General features: G+C 48.9%; 10 protein-coding genes across 11 annotated transcripts; 6 read left to right on the top strand and 4 right to left on the bottom strand.

The window, feature by feature from the left end:
• The first annotated feature begins 173 nt into the window (after positions 1-173).
• On the top strand, positions 174-1,821 carry FOIG_16212 (uncharacterized protein). Its single transcript, XM_031217646.1, has 3 exons — positions 174-453; positions 505-603; positions 656-1,821. The coding sequence occupies exons 1-3, from the start codon at positions 385-387 to the stop codon at positions 1,673-1,675; spliced, it is 1,188 nt and encodes a 395-aa protein (XP_031052679.1). The 5' UTR covers positions 174-384; the 3' UTR covers positions 1,676-1,821.
• A 28-nt stretch (positions 1,822-1,849) lies between these two features.
• FOIG_16211 (uncharacterized protein) lies at positions 1,850-2,632 on the bottom strand. Its single transcript, XM_031217645.1, has 3 exons — positions 2,338-2,632; positions 2,064-2,284; positions 1,850-2,017 (listed from the first exon to the last, which is right to left on the bottom strand). Exons 1-3 carry the CDS (start codon positions 2,506-2,508, stop codon positions 1,873-1,875), a joined length of 537 nt encoding a protein of 178 aa, XP_031052678.1. The 5' UTR covers positions 2,509-2,632; the 3' UTR covers positions 1,850-1,872.
• Positions 2,633-3,227: 595 nt separating this feature from the next.
• FOIG_16210 (uncharacterized protein) lies at positions 3,228-4,361 on the top strand. The gene is made up of 3 exons (XM_031217644.1): positions 3,228-3,347; positions 3,395-3,910; positions 3,959-4,361. Exons 1-3 carry the CDS (start codon positions 3,262-3,264, stop codon positions 4,179-4,181), a joined length of 825 nt encoding a protein of 274 aa, XP_031052677.1. The 5' UTR covers positions 3,228-3,261; the 3' UTR covers positions 4,182-4,361.
• A 15-nt stretch (positions 4,362-4,376) lies between these two features.
• Positions 4,377-5,821, bottom strand: FOIG_16209 (uncharacterized protein). The gene is made up of 2 exons (XM_031217643.1): positions 4,829-5,821; positions 4,377-4,775 (listed from the first exon to the last, which is right to left on the bottom strand). The coding sequence occupies exons 1-2, from the start codon at positions 5,778-5,780 to the stop codon at positions 4,438-4,440; spliced, it is 1,290 nt and encodes a 429-aa protein (XP_031052676.1). The 5' UTR covers positions 5,781-5,821; the 3' UTR covers positions 4,377-4,437.
• Positions 5,822-6,192: 371 nt separating this feature from the next.
• On the bottom strand, positions 6,193-7,859 carry FOIG_16208 (uncharacterized protein). The gene has a single exon (XM_031217642.1). It carries the CDS (start codon positions 7,701-7,703, stop codon positions 6,333-6,335), a length of 1,371 nt encoding a protein of 456 aa, XP_031052675.1. The 5' UTR covers positions 7,704-7,859; the 3' UTR covers positions 6,193-6,332.
• Positions 7,860-9,082: 1,223 nt separating this feature from the next.
• Positions 9,083-13,993, bottom strand: FOIG_16207 (uncharacterized protein). Its single transcript, XM_031217641.1, has 7 exons — positions 13,572-13,993; positions 13,406-13,525; positions 13,252-13,357; positions 10,724-13,199; positions 10,254-10,671; positions 9,906-10,205; positions 9,083-9,850 (listed from the first exon to the last, which is right to left on the bottom strand). The coding sequence occupies exons 1-7, from the start codon at positions 13,707-13,709 to the stop codon at positions 9,128-9,130; spliced, it is 4,281 nt and encodes a 1,426-aa protein (XP_031052674.1). The 5' UTR covers positions 13,710-13,993; the 3' UTR covers positions 9,083-9,127.
• Positions 13,994-14,832: 839 nt separating this feature from the next.
• Positions 14,833-16,079, top strand: FOIG_16206 (uncharacterized protein; the record flags this gene model as incomplete). Of its 2 annotated transcripts, none has more annotated exons than XM_031217639.1 (2): positions 14,833-14,926; positions 14,999-16,079. In XM_031217639.1, the coding sequence occupies exon 2, from the start codon at positions 15,135-15,137 to the stop codon at positions 15,948-15,950; it is 816 nt and encodes a 271-aa protein (XP_031052672.1). In that variant the 5' UTR covers positions 14,833-14,926; positions 14,999-15,134. The 2 variants fall into 2 exon arrangements, with proteins under 2 accessions (XP_031052672.1, XP_031052673.1); XM_031217640.1 differs by having other exon boundaries at positions 14,876-14,940; positions 14,999-15,950.
• A 722-nt stretch (positions 16,080-16,801) lies between these two features.
• Positions 16,802-17,774, top strand: FOIG_16205 (uncharacterized protein). Its single transcript, XM_031217638.1, has one exon. It carries the CDS (start codon positions 17,042-17,044, stop codon positions 17,555-17,557), a length of 516 nt encoding a protein of 171 aa, XP_031052671.1. The 5' UTR covers positions 16,802-17,041; the 3' UTR covers positions 17,558-17,774.
• A 587-nt stretch (positions 17,775-18,361) lies between these two features.
• On the top strand, positions 18,362-20,000 carry FOIG_16204 (uncharacterized protein). The gene is made up of 4 exons (XM_031217637.1): positions 18,362-19,100; positions 19,156-19,164; positions 19,224-19,676; positions 19,741-20,000. Exons 1-4 carry the CDS (start codon positions 18,522-18,524, stop codon positions 19,867-19,869), a joined length of 1,170 nt encoding a protein of 389 aa, XP_031052670.1. The 5' UTR covers positions 18,362-18,521; the 3' UTR covers positions 19,870-20,000.
• Positions 20,001-20,649: 649 nt separating this feature from the next.
• On the top strand, positions 20,650-22,488 carry FOIG_16203 (uncharacterized protein; the record flags this gene model as incomplete). The annotated part of the gene is made up of 1 exon (XM_031217636.1): positions 20,650-22,488. One exon carries the CDS (start codon positions 20,650-20,652, stop codon positions 22,486-22,488), a length of 1,839 nt encoding a protein of 612 aa, XP_031052669.1.
• Positions 22,489-22,537: the final 49 nt, after the last annotated feature.

Here is a 22,537-nt window from a genome sequence, read left to right as displayed (position 1 = left end):
GAACGCGCTTTTGAGCCGATGATATGCTGGATAGTGGTTTGTTCTGTAATTTGCGAATGCCTTACGTAGATTTTAGCACTAGAGACTCTAGCTCAGCACGTCCTGTGCCCCAATAGGGGACTTTACGGGCCTCACGGCCCCCGGACGAAAAATATACATACATACATACATACATAAATAAAACACCTTACCAGATCTGAATGTAGCGCAAACCTTGAGCGACGCTTTACATAAGCAGCGTTCACAATTCGGCATAATTAATCTCCACTGACCAACCTCAATTTGTCCATTTCATGCAACCCTATTAATCGTTTACCGCCCGAAGCCCATCGCGAAAGCGATAGCGAAACCATTCAGCAAAGAACGGTCGAGAAAGCTGTAACAATGCCCCCGCGCTTGGGGTACAAAAAGTCTCGAAGGGGTTGCATGCGCTGTAAACAAAGACGCGTCAAGGTGAGCCCGGACACCCCAACACGCGTCGATACCGTCTGACTAATTAGTCAGTGTGATGAGAAGCAGCCTTGCGCCGCGTGCGAGAGACACGGCTTATCGTGTGTCTACCAGGAACCTTCGGAAGTACGACGAGGGCGTTCAGCTGATAAAGTCCGTAGGTTGTACCAATGTGGATCTAACAGACCCTGACTTGATTACACAGGTCGATACCCAAAGAGATGATCGTCAAAAAAGCTCAAATGCCGACTCGTCAATCGCGAGCCCGGATCCATTGCCGTACCTAGCCAAGTTCGTTACAGGTCAAGAGTCAATAGAGCAGAGCACATGGCTCACGGACCTTGAGCTGATGCACCAGTATTCGACATCTACTTACCTTACCCTGCCGCGAGCAGATGAACTTCGGCAAATATGGCAGATTGAGTTGCCCAAGCTATCCCTGAGCCATGTTTATCTTCTCCACCAAGTCTTGTCTGTATCTGCATTCCACCTGGCCTCCCTGCATCCAGATCGACCAGACTACGCTATTTGTGCCTCACAACATCAAAATAAGGCTATCGCTGGTCTTCGGTCAGCTGTCGCGTGCATCACTGAGGAGAGCTGCGTGGAGATCTTTTTGTCATCTTCACTGCTGGGCATCGGGGCATTCGCTGGTCTCGGCGCTCACAATGCTGGTCAACAGCCTCGCATTGACGATCTTCTCGATGTTTTTGTGCTTATTCGGGGCATGAGCGACATCCTCAACAGATACGAGCCACTGCTCAAGGAGAGCAGAATTGGGCATCTCTTCGTCAAAGGAAGCCAATCTGGCTCGACGCCTCTTCTTGACGCCACGCTCACGCAGCTTCGGCAAATTGTAATACCCGATGGCTTTGAAGATACGGCAACTGCGATATGTCAAGAATCAATCGCATCAGGAATTACCTGGATAGAGAATCACATCGGGGCAACGGCTACGCCTGACGAGCGAATTGCCATGACTTGGTGTTTGTCTGTAAGCTCGGGATTTCTGGACCTCATCAGACAGCGGCACCCTGTTGCGCTTTGTGTCCTAGCGCACTATTGTGTCATCTTGGATCGAGTTGGAAGATCTCAATGGTTTATGAGGAATTGGGGCAAGCCGGTACTACAAGACATTCGGAACGAAATGGAACCACGATGGTCGTCAATGCTGCAATGGTGTTTGGCAGCTGTTGAATGTGAGAGAAATGCTCAAGTGCATTGATTCTAAAGAGAGATAGACCATCTACATGTAAAAACAAACGGAAAAATAACTGGAATACAAAAGCCAAACGAATGCATGGGTAATTCAACAATAACTCCATCCCAATTCAAGCCCGGGTAACTCCTTCAAAATATTGTGACGCAGCCCTTCGTGCCTCTTTTAACGTCTCAACCTTATCACAGCCGTCGAGTCGCTTCTCAGTGGCGATAAGCGGTGTCATCTGAGCGGAGAGTGCTGAGTGATTCATCCGTATTCTTTGTCCTTGTGCCGCGGGGAAAGCCATTCTTCTTGTAGAACCGCCAGTCCAAGTAGGTAACCACAGCAAGGTACTTGTATATCGGGCTGATTCGTTAGTCACAATCAGTCATGGGTGCTGAGAAGGACATACCTCAAGAAACCAGCCAACACAAAGACTACCCAACCCAGTGCGCAGCTTGTTCCGACACAAAGCTGAGAGTTACCCCGGATCATCATGAAAGCAACAGCTGCCCAGAAGACAACCTCCATAGCATTGAGGATGAAGTAAGCCTTGAGGCTGCTCCAGCGATGGAAGCGGATTGAGTGCTCGGTGAGGATCTCGTAGGTCAGGATAATGAGGGACTTGGCACCCTGAAAATAAACATGTCAGATCTGAGAGATCGTGTGTCGGAAAATAAGCTTACCATGCCGAGACCCATAGTGGTGGAGCGACCTGGGGGCCGATTGGGCAAGATGAGTCGCACGCCTGAGAGGGTGATGACGGTAATGATCAAGGTGACTAAAACAATCTGCAGGGGAAGCTTGTTGCGGAGGGTGAAGAAAGGCTCCATCTTCTTGAGAAATACAGGCGTCATTTTGATAGAGTTCGTAAAAGTAGTGAAGAAAAGAGGCGGTAGTGTGATTACAATGGAATGAGGATGTTGAGGCTTGAGATGATGATAAAGCTGGACATTGTTGGCAAGACCAACATTTATAACATTCGCAATTGAACCAAAACATTATGAATCAACAAGTCTCAACTCTATTAATTACGCGGCAGTTACCGTAGATGCACTGCAAAAGCCCATACACGTATTCGAAAACCTGCAGAGTGCAAAAGAGAAACCGAGCTCTGAGGCTTAGAGACATAGTGCTACCCGGAAAACCAGCCCTACCGGCACTATTTTTAACCCGATCCAACCAAATAAGCTTGTTGGAATCTCAAGAACGTCAGCAAAGACAACCCCAGGCTCAAGGCTCAGTCTGGGGCCTTTTGATCGTCTTTATCTCATGAAGCAACCATGATTTGATTGGTTCAGGGGTTTCGGTGCCGCTCTCGGTTTCGGTTTCGGTACCGGGTTGTGCCGTTGGTTAGTGGCATCTGCGGCATGATTTCAAATTGCATTACGGCTCTAGTGTTGACCATTGCGCACGCTACGCGTGGCCGAATTGCCATAAAGTTTCACTTTAATCTAAACTTAGCCTCGTAGGGCCTCGACAAGATTGTTAGTTGGAGGATCGCTTGATGAGAAGCTCCGTCGAATCCGAACACATCAGCCTAATGGGCCGGGGTACTCGATCCTGCATTGAGCTAGTTAAATATCTTGTCTCCTGCTCTTCCTAATGGAATGCTGCCAAGTTTTGTCACTTGTCTCATATTTCTTTCCCTCATAATGGACTCCAAAGACCGGCAACTGTACCATGTCCCGGCAGGGTAAGAAGCATATTTGCCTTCTACATGTCCTCGATTAACATGAACAGTCCTCTACCACCACCAAGTTACTCAGAGGCAACTACAACAGACCCTCTCACAACAGATGGCTTTGTGTCGCCTATGACAACAACCTCCAGCCCCGTTGCCTTCAATGTCTCCGTGTCCCCAATGGCCATGACACCAATAACCTCTCGATCGACCGAGTCATTCACATTACCCCCCCTTACCGAAACAGATCTCGACTCTCGCAACCATAGCACACTCGAAGTAGCACACTCTCCTCGAGCTGATTCGGATTGCCTTCCACAGGCCGTCATACACGATGCCCCCGAACTTGCTCTCGTGGAATACGCCCATAATCGCGACAACCTACCTATGATTAGTACAACACCACAAACAAATATCGAATATGCTTCTGGTTTGGAAGTCATACCTGCTCCCCCGGGATCGAATACCGTAACGCCTCTACATCTCCTTGGGGACCAACCTGAAGCCATCGATTGTCCGTTCTGTCTACGCCGAAGCGAAACAAGAGTGAAGAAGAAGCCTTCCAGCACAACTCAGTACGTGAAAGACGTCGCCTTGACAGAGCCTGAGCTGACAAATGATAGTCTACAAGCTGTTGCGCTGCTGATGACCACAGTCTGTGGAGCAGTCGCTCCATATATGGCAAAGTGGTCATTCGACATTGAGCACATCTGCGACAATTGTCAAAATAGGGTGATGTACAGAGCAAGAGGGAAGGATATAAGAATTTGCAAAGCACCGGCTGCGTGGAAGGAAGAGTCAAAATACCCCGATGTTAAGAATAGCATGAGTCCGGTGACCCAGTGACGAAAATGCTGAGGACAACAAGATTTCAAGGGAGGGGCTGGACTCTGAACTGTGTATAACCTGACACATTTTATCATGCCCACCATTGGGCTTCTCTTCGGTCACGATCTTTAGCATACCTCGTTAACCATATTGTAACTATATAATTAATCCATACACATCAAAGTCATGGCACAGAAGCTGTGATCTGAGTCTATCTGGGATCCATTCTTTCGATATTTAATGTTTGAACTACATACAGCCTCAAGCCTCAACTTCAAAGTCGGTTAAATCGACATCGCCTACAAGCCATAATATGGCACTGACGACACTCGTAAATGAACTGGGGAAGAACCTGGTAACATTCCTCACATTGCCGAGGACCAGGACGCCCCTTCCACCTGTCGTGCGTGCACTCATGGTTCTCCATCAAATTCACCCTCTCCTGTTCAACACGAGCCTGCCGAACCCTGGCATTCATATGACCGGCATTGTCATCTCGGTCAACAATGTCATTGGCCCTTCTCGTCAGCCGCTCTTCTTGCCATTGAGGGCAACCGCAATTCTTCCAACGCTCGCCGCAAACGTAGCAGAATTCTGCTCTGCAAATACAGGCTGGCTTAGGTATTAGTAGGACATTTAGATGTTAGAACAGCTTGGCCACTTACTCATGTGATTACATCCAATGTCTAGCTCAACCACTCTGTGGCAAGCATAGCACCGCTGCCAGCCGTTCTCAGCCGCAAGCTCCAAGATTTGCTGTGAGGCGGTATCACTCGGACAAATACCACTGTGATATGGCCCTTTACAGTGGACACAGGTACGCCGACGGCATCTGGGGCAAGTCGCTGTCTCGCCTGCGATAAATTGTGGTGGCACGAACGTCGAGCAAGACGGCTCGCTGCAGTACGTGCGATTCGGCGTGTCAAATTCCAACTTCTTAGCCTGGAACTGGCCGACTAGCTCTGGTGTGAACCATCGACCTTCAGTGACAGGAATGTTCTGGCCGCAGCATCGTGGAGGGAATAGAGTCTCGTCTTGAAGTGAGGAACGGACCAGGCTCACCATGCATTCTCGACAATACTCGTGAGAGCAAGGTGACCGGGAGAGCGCAAGAGGCGGGAATCGGTCGTTGCAGGCGATGCATTCCTTCATTTGAGGCGCCTTGCGTGATGCTGCCCAATTTGATGATTCAGATTGGCCCGACGTGGAATCGTCAAATCCACCCAGATTCATTGATCTCAAGATATCGATCAAATCATCCTCCTCCTCGTCCACTCTTGGGACTTTCTTCACACTTTCAGCATCCGACTTGGCTGCTGCACTGGGGCCTCCCGAAAGCCTGATGGCATATTCACGATCTTTTACAGCCTGCTCCTCCGCCAACTGAGCTTCTCTGATGAGCTGGCCATCCGACTCAACAGCTCTTGCAATACTGAGGGCCAGCATTTGATCAGAGATCTGACCCGTCATCAGCTCAAGCTCTTGACGACAGGCCAGAAGAGCAAAATCCGAGTCTGTCACTTCGCCCTCGCGCTGCTTTCCTTTTCTGGACTGCTCCCATAGGTTTAGGTCCTGTTGCTGGAGCTGGAGGGCCAGTATTAATGACGAAGTATCCATGGACACAGAGGTAAGAACTTATGATCAACAGTGAGAGGGAGAAAATCCAGGTAAGATAAATGAAATAACCATTTAGATGTGAGCGACAGAGAGAAAGGAACAAAAGTTAGGTGGTACAAGAATCTGGTGGGCCTCCCAAGTACCCCGCCCTCACAAGTTCGAAGCCACCAACGACGTCTTGCACCTAACAAGCTAGCAAGATGCTATTCGTTGAGAATGTTATTGGCTGAATGGTATCATGTTGAATTGATCGGCAAAAAATATTTTGAAATCATATCTCAACTTTTACAGCGTTGTGTAAATTTGGAATATATCAAGGCATGCTGCCTTTAGGCGAAGCTGATACATAGTTTTCTACTACAATACCTCTAGGTTGAAAAACAGTTCTTGCCACTGAATTAGCAACAAGTGAAGATGCAGGTAATTATTCGTCAAGGGCCGTCGGTATATAATAAACAAGGCTGCATAAATAGGTACAAAATAAAAGAACACTACCCCTCCAGGGCCTCAACGACTCGAGAGTCAGATCTCACTACACCAATGTCTTCGGTTTCACAGCGCTACCTGCCAGTCCTGGCTGGTAAGCCCAAAGTTATCAGTAACCGGCTTAATAACAGTCTTCTTACAACCCTTGTTCAGCTTGACCTTGTTGAAACGGTCCTCAATCCACGGGAAAAAGTCAGCCATAGAAACCGACAGAGCAAGACCATGATCCGTCTTGTGGTAAAGCCTATACTCAGCAGTCGACTGAGGGTACTTCTTGCAAGTGGCATTGAAATCCTCTTCGGCATATTCAGCGTACGTCAGAATGTCATCGTCCCCCTGAATGACAAGCATGGGAGCCGCGAGGGGGTGTTCTCCAGCGCCGTTGTAACGCTTCTGCCAGTCAACGAAGTCGGGATGCTCGATCCAGCTGGTGTTCTTGTACAGTTGTTTCACGGTCAGGCTACCATAGAGTGTACCTCCTGTGATAATACAGCCCTGGTCTGCGAGGGCGATGCGGCTGAGGACAATGTCAGTGACGTAGTCTTCGACCTTGATGGAGGGGAAGAGGCGTGAGATAGACTGGAGGAGGAAGATAGAGACAACATCGCCAGCTGGGCCATCCTTTGCCCGGCGGAAGGATTCGGGGATGAGTTTGATGGGTTGGAGAGCTGGAGCAATTGCGACAGCGCCAAGGAAGCCGCCCGTGGCTTTGCCGGGCTTGGCCTCTCGCTCGTCAGTCCTCCATGCAGTCATGCCACCCTCGCTATGTCCAATAACGACCCATTCCTTGGTTATGCGCTTTCCAAGAGCCTTGCGCGCAGCCTGGAGTCCAAAGCTGACATCTCCAGCGTGAAGTGCACCAGACTCATACATAAAACCCTGAGGAATATCACTGCCTTGACCAGCATAGTCGGGGGCAATCACGACATAGCCTTGCTGAACAAGAGCAAAAGGACCTGACCACTCATAATAGAGAGCTCGGTGATTTGACGGCGCACATTGACGCGTACCACCAGCAGTTCCATGAGTCCAAACAAGTGTACGGAAAGGCTTGTCGTTACCGAGTGGGTTCGAGTAAGGTGTCAAAACAAACCCAGTGGCTGGAATGGGCTTTCCATCAATGTCCTCGGTGATATAGAAGAACCGAGACATGGATACTCCGCCGGGAAGGGTCCACCTCTTGGAGGCTTGATCAGCGGGAACATTTTCCCATTTCACAAGATCACCAGCAGAGTAGTCGGAAAGATTAGACGGGTTGGAGTAGAAGTCGTCTGTGGAAACGTTTTGGTTGACCCAGCGGCTGGACTCAAGAGCGAGAGCCTTGCGGTATGCAAGCTGGCAGGTAACGTCGCACTGGTTAGGCTGAAGGGGCTCTTGAGTGGCGGCAGCAACGAGAGCGCCTGAAACAAGGATATTCGTGATAAACTTTGGCAACATGGCGACGGTGTGATTGTCAAAACTCAATCGAAACTATCAGGGTTGCTAAAGCTTGTGATAAAGTTATTTTCATCGCGAGTGGCTGCTCTTATTTATACTCTGGCAACTGTTTATTCCCATACAAACTCTCCTCAGTGTAATTGCCGTTATCTATCCCCGCTATTACCACCGATGTGTCATTCAGAGTTCAAGAACTATGGGGTAGTGCTACTACATCAGGAAGTTAGAGGCCCTGGAATAATCACAGAAGCTTCCGACACGGTCAATCGTATAAACTGCCCCCACGTCTTGCGATAGCATTGGCCGGTCTGGTTCATCAATGACTAAAGGCTTGTCCGGCTGTGAACTCTAATGTGCTCCCCGCCTTCTATCTCGTGAGCCTCTTATGCTTAATCCTGGCCGGCTTTGTGTAATATCCGAGGTTCCCCTCAGAAAGAGGAGATTCACGAGGATCATCCTAGCTTCGTGCAGATCTCCCATGGTTCTTGGCGTTGTTTGCGCGGAAGAGCTAGGACGGATTAAGTAGTTGTAGGCGCTCTCGCTTAGCGGTAAACCCGAAAATGGGTTGTAACTTATCTTGGCAGCCCACCAAAGCTCATCTAACCTGTACAAGAGATATGGACTGAGGGATAGATCAACAAGGAAATATCCTATGTGTTGCATGTGATTCAAGCTCACTCTTTCTCTAATATTTATTCAAGTCGAGAAGATTTGTATGATATAAATTGGTTGTGGAAACGAGAGCTTTAGCGGTATGTGCACAGTTTATTCGTTCATTTTCAGCATGGGTCGAGGCATCTTGCACATAATACTGGGCGCAATCAAGCATCACAGAATGAATTAACAATGTAGCTGAATTAGCAAACAGCAAAAGCCAACCCGGCTTGTTCACTAAGCCCCATCCATTATGCGTCCAGCCGAGTCCATAGTATGATTTTCCCCTGCCAAGCTGTCAGCGACCTCGGCTTGAGTCATGTCATCCCACTTGTCGTAACGAATAGATAATGCACAGCCCATCCCGCATGTCGTATAAATAAAGGCAAATGCCGAAGATGGCTGCGCATTTCAATAGGGAAAAGTGAAATATTGGCAATTATATCACATGGATTAAGATAAACGCCGACTTCAGTGTATGGCTACCGAATATCGTGGCTCGGTCAAATCCAACACAGAACTTGCGATAGGCTGTCTCGTAAAATTCTTCCAATTGATGAAGTCGCTTAGACATCTTCGTGGTAACAGAGGTCAAGTTTTGGCGAACTTCAGCAGGTATTTGCGTTGACCTTAAGCAGGAACTCCAAGGCGAGCAGAGGGGTCATGCAGCCTAGACAATCTGACATCCCTCAACGACAATGGCCAAAGGTGAAGCACAGTGACACACCGCTACACAAGAGACCAATTATTATTAGAAACTCACAGGACCACTACTTGTGAACACAGTTATCACTCAATCCACATCCAGTCGATAGCTGAGCCGTCTTCAGCTTAGACTTCTTCTTCGAGCCTCCAACGCAAGGACAACCCTTCTTGTGAGCCTTCTCACCCTTCTCATCAACCTCCCCCTTTCCAGCTCCCTCATCAGCACAAATGCAGACAGTAGAAGCAAAAGCACCTCCCTCTGTGCTCGGACCCTGAGGCTGATACCACGGAGGACAGAAATCAGGAAGCGTAGGAGTTGTTTTGACTCTACCGTAGTCATTGGTGCCAACCTTGTAATCCGATTCGCCGAAGCCGTCGAAGCGAATCTTCCACGTCATGGGGAAGGGAACAAACTCATCCCAAGTTGGGGTGAGATATGTATCAGTCTGGGGCCGAAGGATGTCATCAGTGAAGATCTCGTCTGCCTCTTTATGGTCGTCCAGCTTCTTGACTTGCTGCTCAATCCAGCTAACTCGTCCAGGTGCCATGTAATTTGCGTAGCCCTCGGGTGTAGAGTCAAGATTGATCTTCTTGAGCTTGCCCTGCGCATCGTGACCACGACGAGGGTTCTTCATCTGAGCGACGAACTTGATCATCGAGGTTAGAGAGATCGTGGCGACACGTCGAGGTGCAAAGACGCCAAATTTGTCGGCGATGCTGAGCTGGGACATTAAGACCTGTTGCTTCTCTGCGTTGCCCTTGACTCCAGGCTCCTCACCCGCCTTGGCCTGCAGAACACAGTTAGTATGAAGTTTGGACAGACATCTGGTGGTATGAACTTACAAGATCGAGGATAACAGCTTGACCTTCCTTGATAGTAACTTGCTTTCCTTTGTTCACACCAGCAAAAGTATACTTGCCTTCTTCGACAGCCTTGCGAATAATGGGTTGCCGAACGGTGATTCGAGCCATTGTCTGTACCATCTTCTCAAGCTGCTCATCCGCGTCTGGCTTATCACTGAAGACGCACTTCTGGACTTGTATCCATTGTGGACCGATGTCATTGCGCAGGAGCATGAGATGCGGACGACCATCAGCCGCTGCATAAAGGTCCCTCATGTACCCGTCCAAGGTAGCAGTGAACTATTGCTCGTTAGCATATCTATTGAACCGAGCACTGAATGAACTTACCGAAACGACTGCATTATAAGCAAAGTCGAGACAAATGAGCAGAAGAATAGCAGCCGCTTTACTCTGGTCCTTCTCATAAGCAAGGACCTGCTTCGCGACAAAGACTCCAAGATCATGCATAGCATTAGTCTCTTTCTTACCAAACAACGCCCTGGTGATGTCCCACTGTCCAGCTTCCCAGATAGTTCCTCTCTGGGTCAGTTCGATGAGCTTCTTCATGGAAGCCTTGAAGGCTTCACGGCGCTGCAACCACTTGGTCTCGTCAGCGTTGTACGAAAGGAATATCTGGCAGTTTGTGATGTGCTGATAAATCTCATTCTCGCTGTACGTGTCTTTGGCATCGGTTGGAGTCTTGAACAGCTTGTTGCCAAATCCGAGGAAATCGGCGACGTATCGAGTAACAACGGGAATGGCAAAGCTATGAGGTGGTCAGCTGGATCTTGGAGTCAAAGGGAAGAAGGAAAACTCACTCTCGAGTAGCATCGATCTGGAAAGTCGAGTTGGTCATAGAGATCGACTCTCTCTTGACAATCTCTCTCATCTCTTTGTCAAGATACTTCTTCAAGTCAGCGTCCACGTCCTTGACATAATCGTCAATCACGGATGTGTATTCAGGTGGGTCTTTCTCAGGCACCGGGTTCAACACATCTCTGACTACTTGAGGCAGGTTTGCCTTGTAGTAGTACGCAGGGTTGGTGAAGTTCTTAGACTTCTCGCCTTGCAATATGATCTTGATGTCATCGTACTTGCTGAGATACCACGGCTTCTCGGGTTTCTGCACCGGGGCAGCAACGGCGACTTTCGGGTGATCAACGGTCTCCTTGAACCAATCACCATAGCCTTGAGCCTCGGCATAGATGGCATTCTGCTTGGCCGTGTAGAAAGGATGGAAGAAGCGGATGGTGTTGGAGGGGAACCATCCTGGGAAAGCACGTTGAAGTAGACGATGGAAGACTGAGCTCTTGCAAACCTCGTTGTTGGGGGTGACTTCTTTCATGCCCCAAGATGTTAAAGAGTTGGTGTTCCAATCAACAGTGTAGAACCGATCAGATCGAACAAGCGTGATGGCATCGGAGAAGATGGCAGACCAAAGAGCAGAGCTTGACTCACTGGGACCTGGGTCCAAGCCCATGTACTCGTCGGACTCACAGAAGATACCAGGATACAGCTCGATCTTGTCAGGGTGCTCATAAAGATCTCGAAGTGCATTTTGGATCTCAACGTTCTTGGTGACACTCTCAAACGACTGGTGTCTGGGCAGGCCAAAGAAGTCTCTGAAGTCATTCAAAGTTCCGCACTCCCATCGACGAGCTTGAAGAATGCCCATGATCTCAACGGGCCTGAGGCACTTGGGAACGTTGCGGGGTCCAAAGTTTGAGATGGGGTCATCCATAGCTGAAGTAAGCTCCTCCAGCATCTGGTTGTCATCGAAGAGGTTGGTGATGGCGTTGCGAGTAAAGTGCTTGGACTTGGTGACCTTCTGTGGTTCGATGTTGGAAGCAGCACCGTTAAAAGCGATACCACTGTCCGAAGTGTTGCCAGACGATCCAGCTCCATTTGCAGGTGCTGTGTCGTCATCGGGGATACCAAAGGTGACCTCCCATGGCTCAGGCTCCCTCTTACCATACTTGTGATCCTCAGCAGCCTTCTGCTTGACAGCAGCCATAGTACCCAGAAACTCAGGAAGAGAAGTATTGCTCGGGTCCCTGAAATGCAACACCTTCTTCATAAAGTCCTCAGTGTATGCCTCATCCTTGCGGGAGATGGCACAGTGGAAGCGGTAGAGAAGGTTGAACTCGACCGTGACTTGGTTGCCAATACCACGGCTCGTCTTCTTCTGATCAAAGTCGGCGCGTGGATCAAGCGTGAAGTTGGTATCGAACTGATGGAAGCCCATAAGCGCTCTTAAGTAGTCGTGGACTGAGATCTGGATGTACATGCCGCAGGTGATGAGTCGAGCCGTGTTGAAGAGGTCATCGTCTTGTTTGTTCCAGGCTGCTTCCCAGGCATCTTTGAACTCGTCGCATGCAGCTTCAAAGTCCTTGGCGGCTTGATGATCGTGATCCTTGAGCTTCAACGTCTTCTTCTTGAGAAGAAGCTTGAGATCGTTGGCCAGATCTTCCAAGTCTTGGTTCAGCTTGGACTTGTTGAACTTCTCAATCTCCTCCAGAGCGTCGTGCCGAGCCTGTTCAGCTTTCTCTCGAGTCTCCTTCTCCTTATCAGTCTCATTGGGTGTCTTCGGGGGAGCGTATGGTGCATCGCCAGGCCTCGCTGCGCGGACCTGTCGCCAGAGATCTTCGTACTGCTTGCACATCTTCTGAACTTTCTCATCCAACGGAAGCTTCTGACCGTATTGGTCCTTCTCAGGAAGATGCTCCATGATCAGAGAGACAATCTTTGTCTTCTCATACATGACGGGCACTCTGAAGCGGCCATTTTCGTTGATACGAAGAAGTTGTCTTGCAGCATAGTTATGATAACGGTTGTACATAACTAGCATGATGCAGACACCAGGTGGCTGCCGAAGTAGACGGTCTTCAGCAAAAGTATCAGGCTTCAGTAGACCAAGCTTGTACTTATCATCTCGAACCTTGCGCTGCATCTCGTTGGTGTATCCATAGAGAGGCGATAGGTCGAGGTAAGACGAGCTATCAGAGATATTCTTGTCGTTGTCGTTAGTTCTGAAAATGTCATGGATAATGATGGTTGCGTGGTAGATGAGCATCGCGGAGAGTCCGGATTGACTCTCTCGGCCACCTTCTTCTCGTGCCATGAGCTTGTCAAAGAGATCCGAAGGATCAGGGAGAGCTCCCAATGGTGCTGTCTTTGACGGGACGGTCTTGGCGTATGGAGCACCAGCTTGGCCGAGATGGGGATTCATGGCGCTGTTGAACTTGCCATCAGCAGTTCTATACTGGAAAGCATCGCCAAGGTACGTCAAAGGCGCTGCAGAAATTAGCATCTGCCATCAGTCCCTCCTAGGTTTGTGTAAACTCACGGTGCAGCATCTTGTCGTACTTGTCCTTGACTTGGTCATTGATCAACTTCTGGCGTTGGACACTGTAGTCAGAAAGACTGCCAGCGATCGTCGCAAGACTCTGTCCCTACGCATCGTCAGAAGGGAGGTTCGTGAAAATTCAAGGTCAACTTACATCAAGCCCAGTGCCTTTGATAATGCCATCTGCCGTTCTCTTCAAGGCGGGCCAATTACTGGACTTGGAGAACACAGATTTGACATCTTCCCATAAGCCAACCTTGGGAACAATAGGGTTCTATAGATGTCAGCAAATATGATACAATGTCGGCAGTGATACATACTCCAATGAGTTTGTCGCCGTGATACTTGGCGTACTTCTCAGCTTCTTTCTTGTTTCTAAGTTGCAACGTGAGTTGCATCAGATCCTCATCTTGCTTGCTCATCACAGGCTCATGTGAGGGTTGAGAGTGGCCATTCATGATGACTGTCAGGAAGGTTCTGCGGTACTACTAAAAAACAACACGAGCAGGAGATAGGAGTGGGAGGTACACTTGGTAAGAGTGACTTGTGTACACTTTTTTGAGCTGAAAAAGAGGAGATGAGACGAAATGAGATAGTGTGAAGCAACAAAACGTTTCGCGATGCTTCCTTTGAGCTGGTGCAGCCTGGGGCCTATTATCAGTCCATGTAGATGGGGTATCAGCGTGAAGATTGTGAGTGCACTGTGAAGACAAACTACCGATCAGACCCTGCCTCGCTTACTCCGCTCTATCAGAACCAATTCTCGGGCATTGTTATCCATATTTCGGCATCTGCGACGCCAAGAAAACCGTATTCATTATGTTTCTGGCTAATCCCCGCTCAACTCTTGAGCTGACGAACCTTGCATACAGCGTGGCTGACATTCATGTACAGCTCATTCGTCATCGTGACATTTGTTAGTCCGCCGCTATTGATTTCATGCATTCGCTCCTCCAGCTATCACAAAAGAACTGATTCTTCGGTATACCAAGAAACGACTAAACCAGATCATTACAAGACAAAGTTCGGAGCTGAACATGATCATGCATACAAGCAGCGGTTATCACGGCTGTAGCCCAATACCGGACCGTTATCACATTCCCCGCTCAGCCACTTCCAAATTCACCCACTCAACTCTCCACACGGCCCGTTGCGGCTGGCTGACCGCTAAAGGGCTCAAAATAGCGCCTTGTTCAGACTAAAGCAGAAGTGCTCAGGCCACCTTCGGAGCTGAAAACGCGTGCATCATCAGCCGTTGGTGAGATCAGCATCATCACATTCCTCTTCTAGCGGTTTCAGGGCCGCCAAACGCCGTGTGGCATGAGCAGTTGCAGTTGTGTTGTGCACTAATGCGCCAAGGACTATCCCGTAACCCAGGTTATCAACCGGTCAGGTATTCGGCGCTTGTCGTGAGGCTGTTGTCCCCTGCTGGTACCGTGCGCCGGTGAGGAGAGACCTAACTGCAGCAAGTTTACCTAACTGAGTGAATAAGTTGCCAGTTTCAGCAAGCCACCAGACGTAAGCAGTAATGCAGCTCTTGCATCCAATTCTTTTTGGTCCTCCCACGTACATCCGATGTCTCAAACTCTGGCTTTAGTAGTGCGGCTGATCATGGGACTATTGGAAATGCTCAGCGCTCAACTGGGCGCCACAAATACCACGCTACAGCCTACAGGTCTGGACTCCAGTGTACTCAACCTCGAAACCACTGGTCAATGATAAGAGAGGTTGGCTAATGACCGTACAGCTTCCTCGTTGTTGTATAACAGCTCAAATTGATTCAAGCAACATTACTCCCACGTCTTTCAAGTTTCCGCCGTTGCGAAATCAATTCATTTGCCTTCCCTTGTTCAACCTCCATCACTTCACGAGCCTCAAAGTCCATGTCATTCATCGTTCCAATGCCTCCTTCACCCGCAGTTGGAGAATTTGCAAAGGCTCCTCCCAATGCCAGCAGAAGTCCATGCCCCGTCGTGAATGCTCTTGCAAACCATGGCTATCTTGAGCGCAGCGGACGTGGCATTTTCATGGATGATCTTAACGCCTCAATGAAACACGTCGGCATGAGTCCTCTCCTCGGCTCTGTCTTTGCCATTCCAACCTACTTTGAGTACCAAAACCCAGCCAAAGCATACATGAAAAAGCCTGTTGGCACATGGCAGAGGATTTGGTCCCTCATCAAGAATCCTTACTCCTTCTTTGACTATTTCGGTTGCTGGAATGCGAAACAGATTAGTGATGGAAAGAAGTATCTCAATCTTGTTGATCTTGCATCTCACGGCGCTATCGAGCACGACATCTCCCTGTCAAGACGAGACATTGCTCAGAAGCAAGGAAACAATGATCCTCAACAAGACTTGATCGAGGAAATGTTGGACTATTCTTTTGATGGTGAAACACTCACCATTGAAGACCTTGCCCGGTTCATCAAAGCCCGCATCTCACGTCAACTGGAGGATAATCCAGAGTTGGTTTATGGACCAGCTGAACATCAGGTCAACTGCGGCCAAATCGCGCTGATGATGGGCTGTTTTGGAGATGGAAAGACGATTCCCGTCAAGTATGTCAAAGCTATCTTTGAAGACGAGAGACTGCCTATTGAGGAAGGCTGGAAGAGGAGATCATGGTGGACAATGGGTCTTGTCGAGTTCTTTGGTGCTGTCAAGAAGTTGGTCAATGCTGTTGGCGTGGAGTTCTAGCTATCATGTCATTGATCGTATTATTAATTTTACAATTCTATACATGTCTGATTCTACTTGTGAGTAATAAATCAGTTGAGAGCAAAATAATAAATTCAGTCGCCAAGGCTTGCAGAAGGTCGAATGAGCTCACGTGCAACCTTTCCTTTCTAAACATCATGATTAATTGGGAACTGCCTAAGACAGGCTGCATAATAACCAATACTCCATATCTCGAGAAAATCTCCTAAGATAGCTTTGTCTATACTCCATAATGATCAGCCGCTTGGAGGGCCTCAATCTCAGAAGCTTCAATATGAGCCTTATCCTCTTTCGGACCAAATGGACTTTTGAAAAGATACCATGTTTCTGAGAAGTCTACAAATGCTCAAATTCCACGGCTCATCAATAGCCAGCCAGCCACAGAAATAGCACTAAGCCAAAGACGAGTAGAGGGCGGCTTACAGCGAGCTAGCGCTGAGGGGTAACTAACTATTGCAAAAACTAATGCAGGCCGGGGTAGGCGCTAAAGCCAATATTGCGACCCTGAACGCTGTCCATGCTGCAGCCAAGAATGTCTTGGGGATTGTAGATGTCTCAGTTCAAGTAAACATGGCAGCGAGTGAATTGTGAATCATCGTTTGTTATCCTTAGATACAGCTACGTTGAGATTTTCAGCTCTCTCCGCTGACCATCCAATTATCACATTGAACCTTCAACCGGTCAACGGCTCGCCCAGTGGCGCACTGCAAACTTTCAGTATACTCTCAGCTGGAATTCCTTAACGAGTAAAGATCCAAAAGACCATACGCAACCAGGGCCTTAGCTGTGTATTATGATGAATGCCAGTTTGGCTTACAGTGCGATAACAACTTGTCCAGTGGTTTCCATGCATGAAGCTTTGTAATGTAAATGCTGGCTCTTCCCTCGTTATTGTTCAAGGCTAGCTTACTATAACAACGGGTTCTTCTTTCGATTGCAGTCGTAAACATCCAACACCACCACCAGACAAGTATTTCATTCATTCCTTTTCACTGCATCTCAGACATCGCTACAAACAGCTTCATTCTCGTCATCACTTCCCCAAAACACCCTTCAATAAACACACAAACATGTCTTCCCTTCACGCCTATCTCCCAGCCCTCAAAGGGATCGCCATTGCTGGCAGTCTCATCAACGGCGGTACCATGACATCAGGTTACCGTCTACTTCCCTCAATCTACCCAACAATCCAAAAGTCGCCCAAAGATGCTGCAAAGCAATGGGAGTACTTTTACTGGTCTATGTCAGCGACCGTGCCATGGGTTGACCTGACCACAATTATTGTGATCGGCACTATTGCCTACGGAGAGTACAAGGAAAACAGCTCTGCTTTGCCTTGGAAGATCTGGGCTACTGCAGGAGGACTCATGCCCCTCGGTTGGATCTGGGTGCGAAAGGTGATGCTTGGCCCGTCTTACAAGCTTCTGGCAATTGCAGACTCCACGTCTACTGAGAATGAGCCTTTAAAGGCCAGTGCGAAGAATGTCTTGGACCTCATGCAGGAGTTCAATGCGCAAATGGCTTTGAGGATGATGTTTCCGTGGGTCGTTGGTGGACTTGCGCTCTGGGCCACCTTGGGCTTTTAGAAGTATGACCTCAAGGAGGATTTTTTTGAAGATAATGAATCGCGCGGAGCATGGTACTTATCTGTACGGCGACAGCATGTTGGAGCGCGATGTCTGGAGAGTGAGTGATAGCACGGCAGAACATTCAGAGAGTTTGGGTTGCAAATCACCACAGCCTGTTTCGTCTATGAATAAAAATGCGGCAACGCCTTTAGCCGTTCTTGGTGCAAGATACTGCGTTTGCTTGGTCGTTGTAGAAAGAGGTTCCATCGGAACGCTTTGCGTCGGAATTTGGGCGGCTGAGCTGATTCTGTTAGCTTAATTGAATGCCCTACGTGGTATTGCAGGCTGCTGTGCCCCCTCTGTACGATGTCGTCCGTCATAGCGATATGCATTGTGAATGACTTGGTCAACGTTGTTCTCGGTACTCATATTCTGTTCAAAACAAGTCCTGGACGACTTATTGCGTCAAGGATAGATATGTTTGTTTATATGATCGCCTGCAGTGAAATTACCAAGGTGTAGATTAATCTCTTGCTACTTCTAGACCGCAAGCGTGTGAGGACACAAAACTACGTTTAGACAAAAAATCATCAGCAGCACCATATTCCATGGTACTGAAGCGATTAGCAGACCAGGACTGTCCGCGGAGTCGGCACTTTTGGACGCCGACGATCTAAAGCACATCTAGTTAGTTTGGTCTGTCCATTGCTCTGAAGTGTAAACTTTACTTGATGATTAAGCGGGTAAAAGCCGGGATGCTGGTCTATGACTGGGTGTTTGCCGGTGTAACATACTCCGGCGTTTAACTGCATTTAGTAAGAAGAGACCGGAAGCAACCAAGAGCCGACTCCGAGAAGTAAGATTAAATCAATACCGTCAGATTACCCCAACGAACCTTGCACCATCAATCGTCTCTGAGCCTCAAATTCGACGGTAATCTTGAGAGACAGGAGTGAAAAGGACCCAGAAAGTATCAGCCGCGATGTCGGAGCCGCCACCAAACAATGGCTTCGTCGGTCGCGTCCGCGGCGCGTCGCTATCGATCATGAATGCGAACCCGCAGCTGGGCATGTGGCAAGCCACTGGTACAGCCATCGCCCAAGCGCCCAATCTCACTGAACTCCGCGACGCCGAATCTGGTGGCGATAAGATCGAATTCAATGCGCAAGGCCACTCCGCGCGCTACGCTGTCCCCGAGCCAGATGGCGAGCTCACGCTGGTCAGGACAGCGACACTCACCCGCAGACCAACGGGGCCAAAGTTTGACAAGGACCCTTTCACCGAGGAACCCATCGCTATTCCTGAGGAGGTAGACGTGGAACGGGGGTCGACGAGGGAGGAGACTGTCACTGAAGCGCCTGGGGAACGCCATCACCACCATTTTCATCCACGCGAAAAGCATCGACAGCGACTGGAGCGACGACAAAGTCTGTATGAGAAACACAAAGCTGACGAGAAGGAGAAATGGGGCCCAACAATCGTCAATGGCCTCAAGGCCTTTTGGAAATTCTTTCTCACGCCATCTGGCTTCCTCATCACGCTCTACGGTCTGAACATTGTGGTAAGTAATTATCCATTCCTTTCCTGAGTTCAGCTAACTAATCAATGTTCTACAGGCATGGGGCGTAAGTGGATTGACAACTCGATATCCTTTTTGCTGCACACCTCTAATTTATTATCCTAGGCAATGCTCTTCTTCCTCCTGCTGAATGTCGCACCAGCCATGAACCATCCCAGCGCCAATGACAACAACTCAGCGCGCAAGAAATGGATCGAGATAGACAGTCAGATCCTCAACGCCCTCTTCTGCGTCACGGGTTTTGGTCTCGCCCCATGGCGCTTCCGCGACTGGTACCGTTACACCCGCTCTGTCTACTGGAAAGACGTTCCTGCCATGCAGAAGCTGGCCGAGCAGAACAAGGCTTGGTTTCGACCTCCTGCCTGGGCGACTGAATCGAACCCGAGCCCGGCTGACTCGACTACCGAACTTCCTCGTTCGACCACGTTCACTGGCGAGAAGGCGCCTCCGACACCGCTTTGGAAATTGGGATTCACTATCTATATGATGGTGTTGAATACATTTCTGCAAGCCGTTTTGTGCTATTTCATGTGGGGGTATAATCGTATTGATCGTCCCGTAAGTTCACGTCTTCCAGTTCCCCTCAATAATTTGAGGTACGCGTACTGACTTTATGTCAAAGAGCTGGGCTACTGGTACTTTCATCGGCCTCGGTTGCGGGACAGGATTGTTGGCTGGTCTGATGTCGTGGTGGGAGGGCCGCAAGGTCAAGAAGATTGAGGGACCCGAGGTTAAAGTCGTCACTGTATGACGGGATCATAGTGCGCAAGGTCTATTCAAAGTCTTATAGAATTTTAATTTATGTAGTACCTCTAAAGTTCAATGTAAATCTCTGAGCTAGGACTCCAGAGAGAGCAATTCGATTATCAATTTACAGAAGCAGCATCATTGTGATTGCCCGTATTTCTGTGTGACCGGTAAGACGACTACGCAGTGTTGGCCCGACCCTCACTTATGCAAATTACACTAAATTAATGGTCCAGGTTAAGGGCAGGAAAATCGCACGCCAATAGCCAAATACGAAATACGCGTATAGCGGGGACCTCCGCGTATTGTGTTTCGCACGAGCCAATGACGTTTCTGTGGAGTTTGGAATTCAATACAGCCTTTAGGGGTTTCCAGTATTAGTGCAGTACAAGATGCTACAAAGAGACTCTTCCGTAAGGTATCACATAAATCTATATATCATGGCAACTTCTCTACATTCCGGGATATTGTAATTTCTGATTTATAGCTCTTTTGGGATTAAGATCTCAGTTAGGCTATTAATTATTCATAAGGCTGATGGTAAAGTGGAAAGTGGAAGTCTCGTACTAACATCCGAGATACCTGTAGGCTGTAGTCTGTGAGTCTTGAAAGACAGTAAGAAGATTATAAGTACCAGCCTTCGTGGTGCCTTGCCAATCCTTTCATTATATGCACAAGGCCGCGTAATTGCTGCAAGATATCAATATTCACAATGCATTACCGCCAATCACTCATACTGAACTGTGTAGCAAGGGCACTGGCACTCCCAAGCTCCCAGTTTATTATGTCGGCCGACAAAGCGCAACATGCGCCACCGAATCCAGAACCCATCAGCCTTTCAACACTTCCCCTTCCACCAGTTGCACCCAGCAGCGATACCGGGGCTTGCACGCCTGAAGTGAATCGAAATGGCACTGGATGCATGACTCTAGCATCAAACGAGGACTTCCAAGCAGGTGGCTTCTTACCTGATGGAAAGCATGTTTTGGTCCTCGTCACCTTTACAGGCGCTCCATCACCTCCGGACACTTCCAGCGTTTACAATGGTAGCCAGATCATCCTCGTTAAGACCGACGGCAAGGTATTCCCCAGTGGAAGTCCATGGAAGTGTCTCACTTGTGGACTGGCCGAGCAAAACATAAGAGGAGTAAGCCCAACATATAGCTACCCGCAGGCATTCGGCGATGGAAAAAGGATTCTATTTGGCACGAACATACTCGATTGCGGGGAGCATAAACTGGTTGATGCAGCTTGTACACCTGAGCGCACCCATGTTTATCCCATACGGTGGAATACTAGCCCTGATGGGACCGGGGAGGGCGGCGCCATTCGGGAACTGCGTTTGCACCCTGATGACGTCCATCTTGGATTCAATGTTTTCACAACAAACGGTGGAAAGATCGGTCAGTACGCGTACCTTGGAAGATTGAAGTTCAACGCGAAGCCAACAGCCGGCATACCACTTGTCCCACGTTATGATGTCGTCAAAGTCACTCGCCTGTTCAATCCAGAAGCAGATCAACCTATTGCGACACATGGGAAAGCTATTGCCATCAACCGGAACGCCATAACCGTGGGCGAGCTTCGTGGATTCAGTGGTAGAGGAACTGAAGTCACCTATATCGGTTATCCGGCCGAGTCCTCCAACATTGATGTCTTCGCTGTTCACCTGCAGACTGGCAAGGTCCGGCGACTTACTAGCCACCCAGAATATTGCGATCCTATCGCTATCTCACCTGACGATCAATGGATGACAGTTCTGGATACACGGGGAACAGACCGTCAAATGTGGCTCTCTGGCATGAGGCATATTCCGCCAATTACTGACCTCATCAGCACATCGGTTACATCCTCCACCAGAAACAACGGACAGAGACGATTCTTTAGACCGTACCTTCTGGATCGCTATGGTGATCGATCGGATTACTTTGGCCAGAAGATCCATGGTGAAGGGGAAGGTGTTCCCGGTAGTGGCGACTATAATGACCCTGAATGGAATGCGATGGCTGATCCTAGATGGTCTTCAGATGGCACTCAGATTGTTTACTGGGAGGCTCAAACACTTCCTCCTGCGTGCGGGGGAATAAATCCGCTTCCATGCTACCCGTCTAAAGAACCAGGAGGTAGACGAGTACGTGTAGTCTTGGCAACTCTGACAACTCGGGAGCCCTTCAATCTTCCTGCAGTTGATCCCATTTCAGACGAAGTTCCTTGGGGTGTCAAGTACTCTCCAGGGGGCATTGATCCACAGCGTCCAGAGCCGACACCTGGGAATTATACACTGGTGGGGCTCAGTTGTGGATATGCTGATGTTGAGATCATTGGGGGAGATGATGAATCTATCAGTGAGATCAGTGTAGTCTATCACGAGTTCTCAGACGATGGATCGACGTTCATGTCAGGGAGCGAAACAGTTCGCGCCACGTTTCCATCTCTGACGCTCAGCCATGTCGACTGGTATTCTGATCTGACTCAAACCGGAAGGTCAAAGAGTACCAAACGGACAAGCTCAGATGGCTTTCACCTCACCATTGATGTTTTGACAAACATCTTCCAAGCAAATGGGACCATGAACACTACCATTGATGGCCATCTCTACATACAGCCTGCGAACAGAACCTGAGACAAGGGGTTAAGGAAGCATTCCGTGGCATGTCGTAATCTATTGAAAG

Source organism: Fusarium odoratissimum, assembly GCF_000260195.1.
Source record: "Fusarium odoratissimum NRRL 54006 unplaced genomic scaffold supercont1.68, whole genome shotgun sequence".
In the NCBI taxonomy this organism is placed as follows: domain Eukaryota; kingdom Fungi; phylum Ascomycota; class Sordariomycetes; order Hypocreales; family Nectriaceae; genus Fusarium; species Fusarium odoratissimum.
Note: the sequence above shows the minus strand (reverse complement) of the source record. Positions and strands in the feature narration are given on the sequence as shown.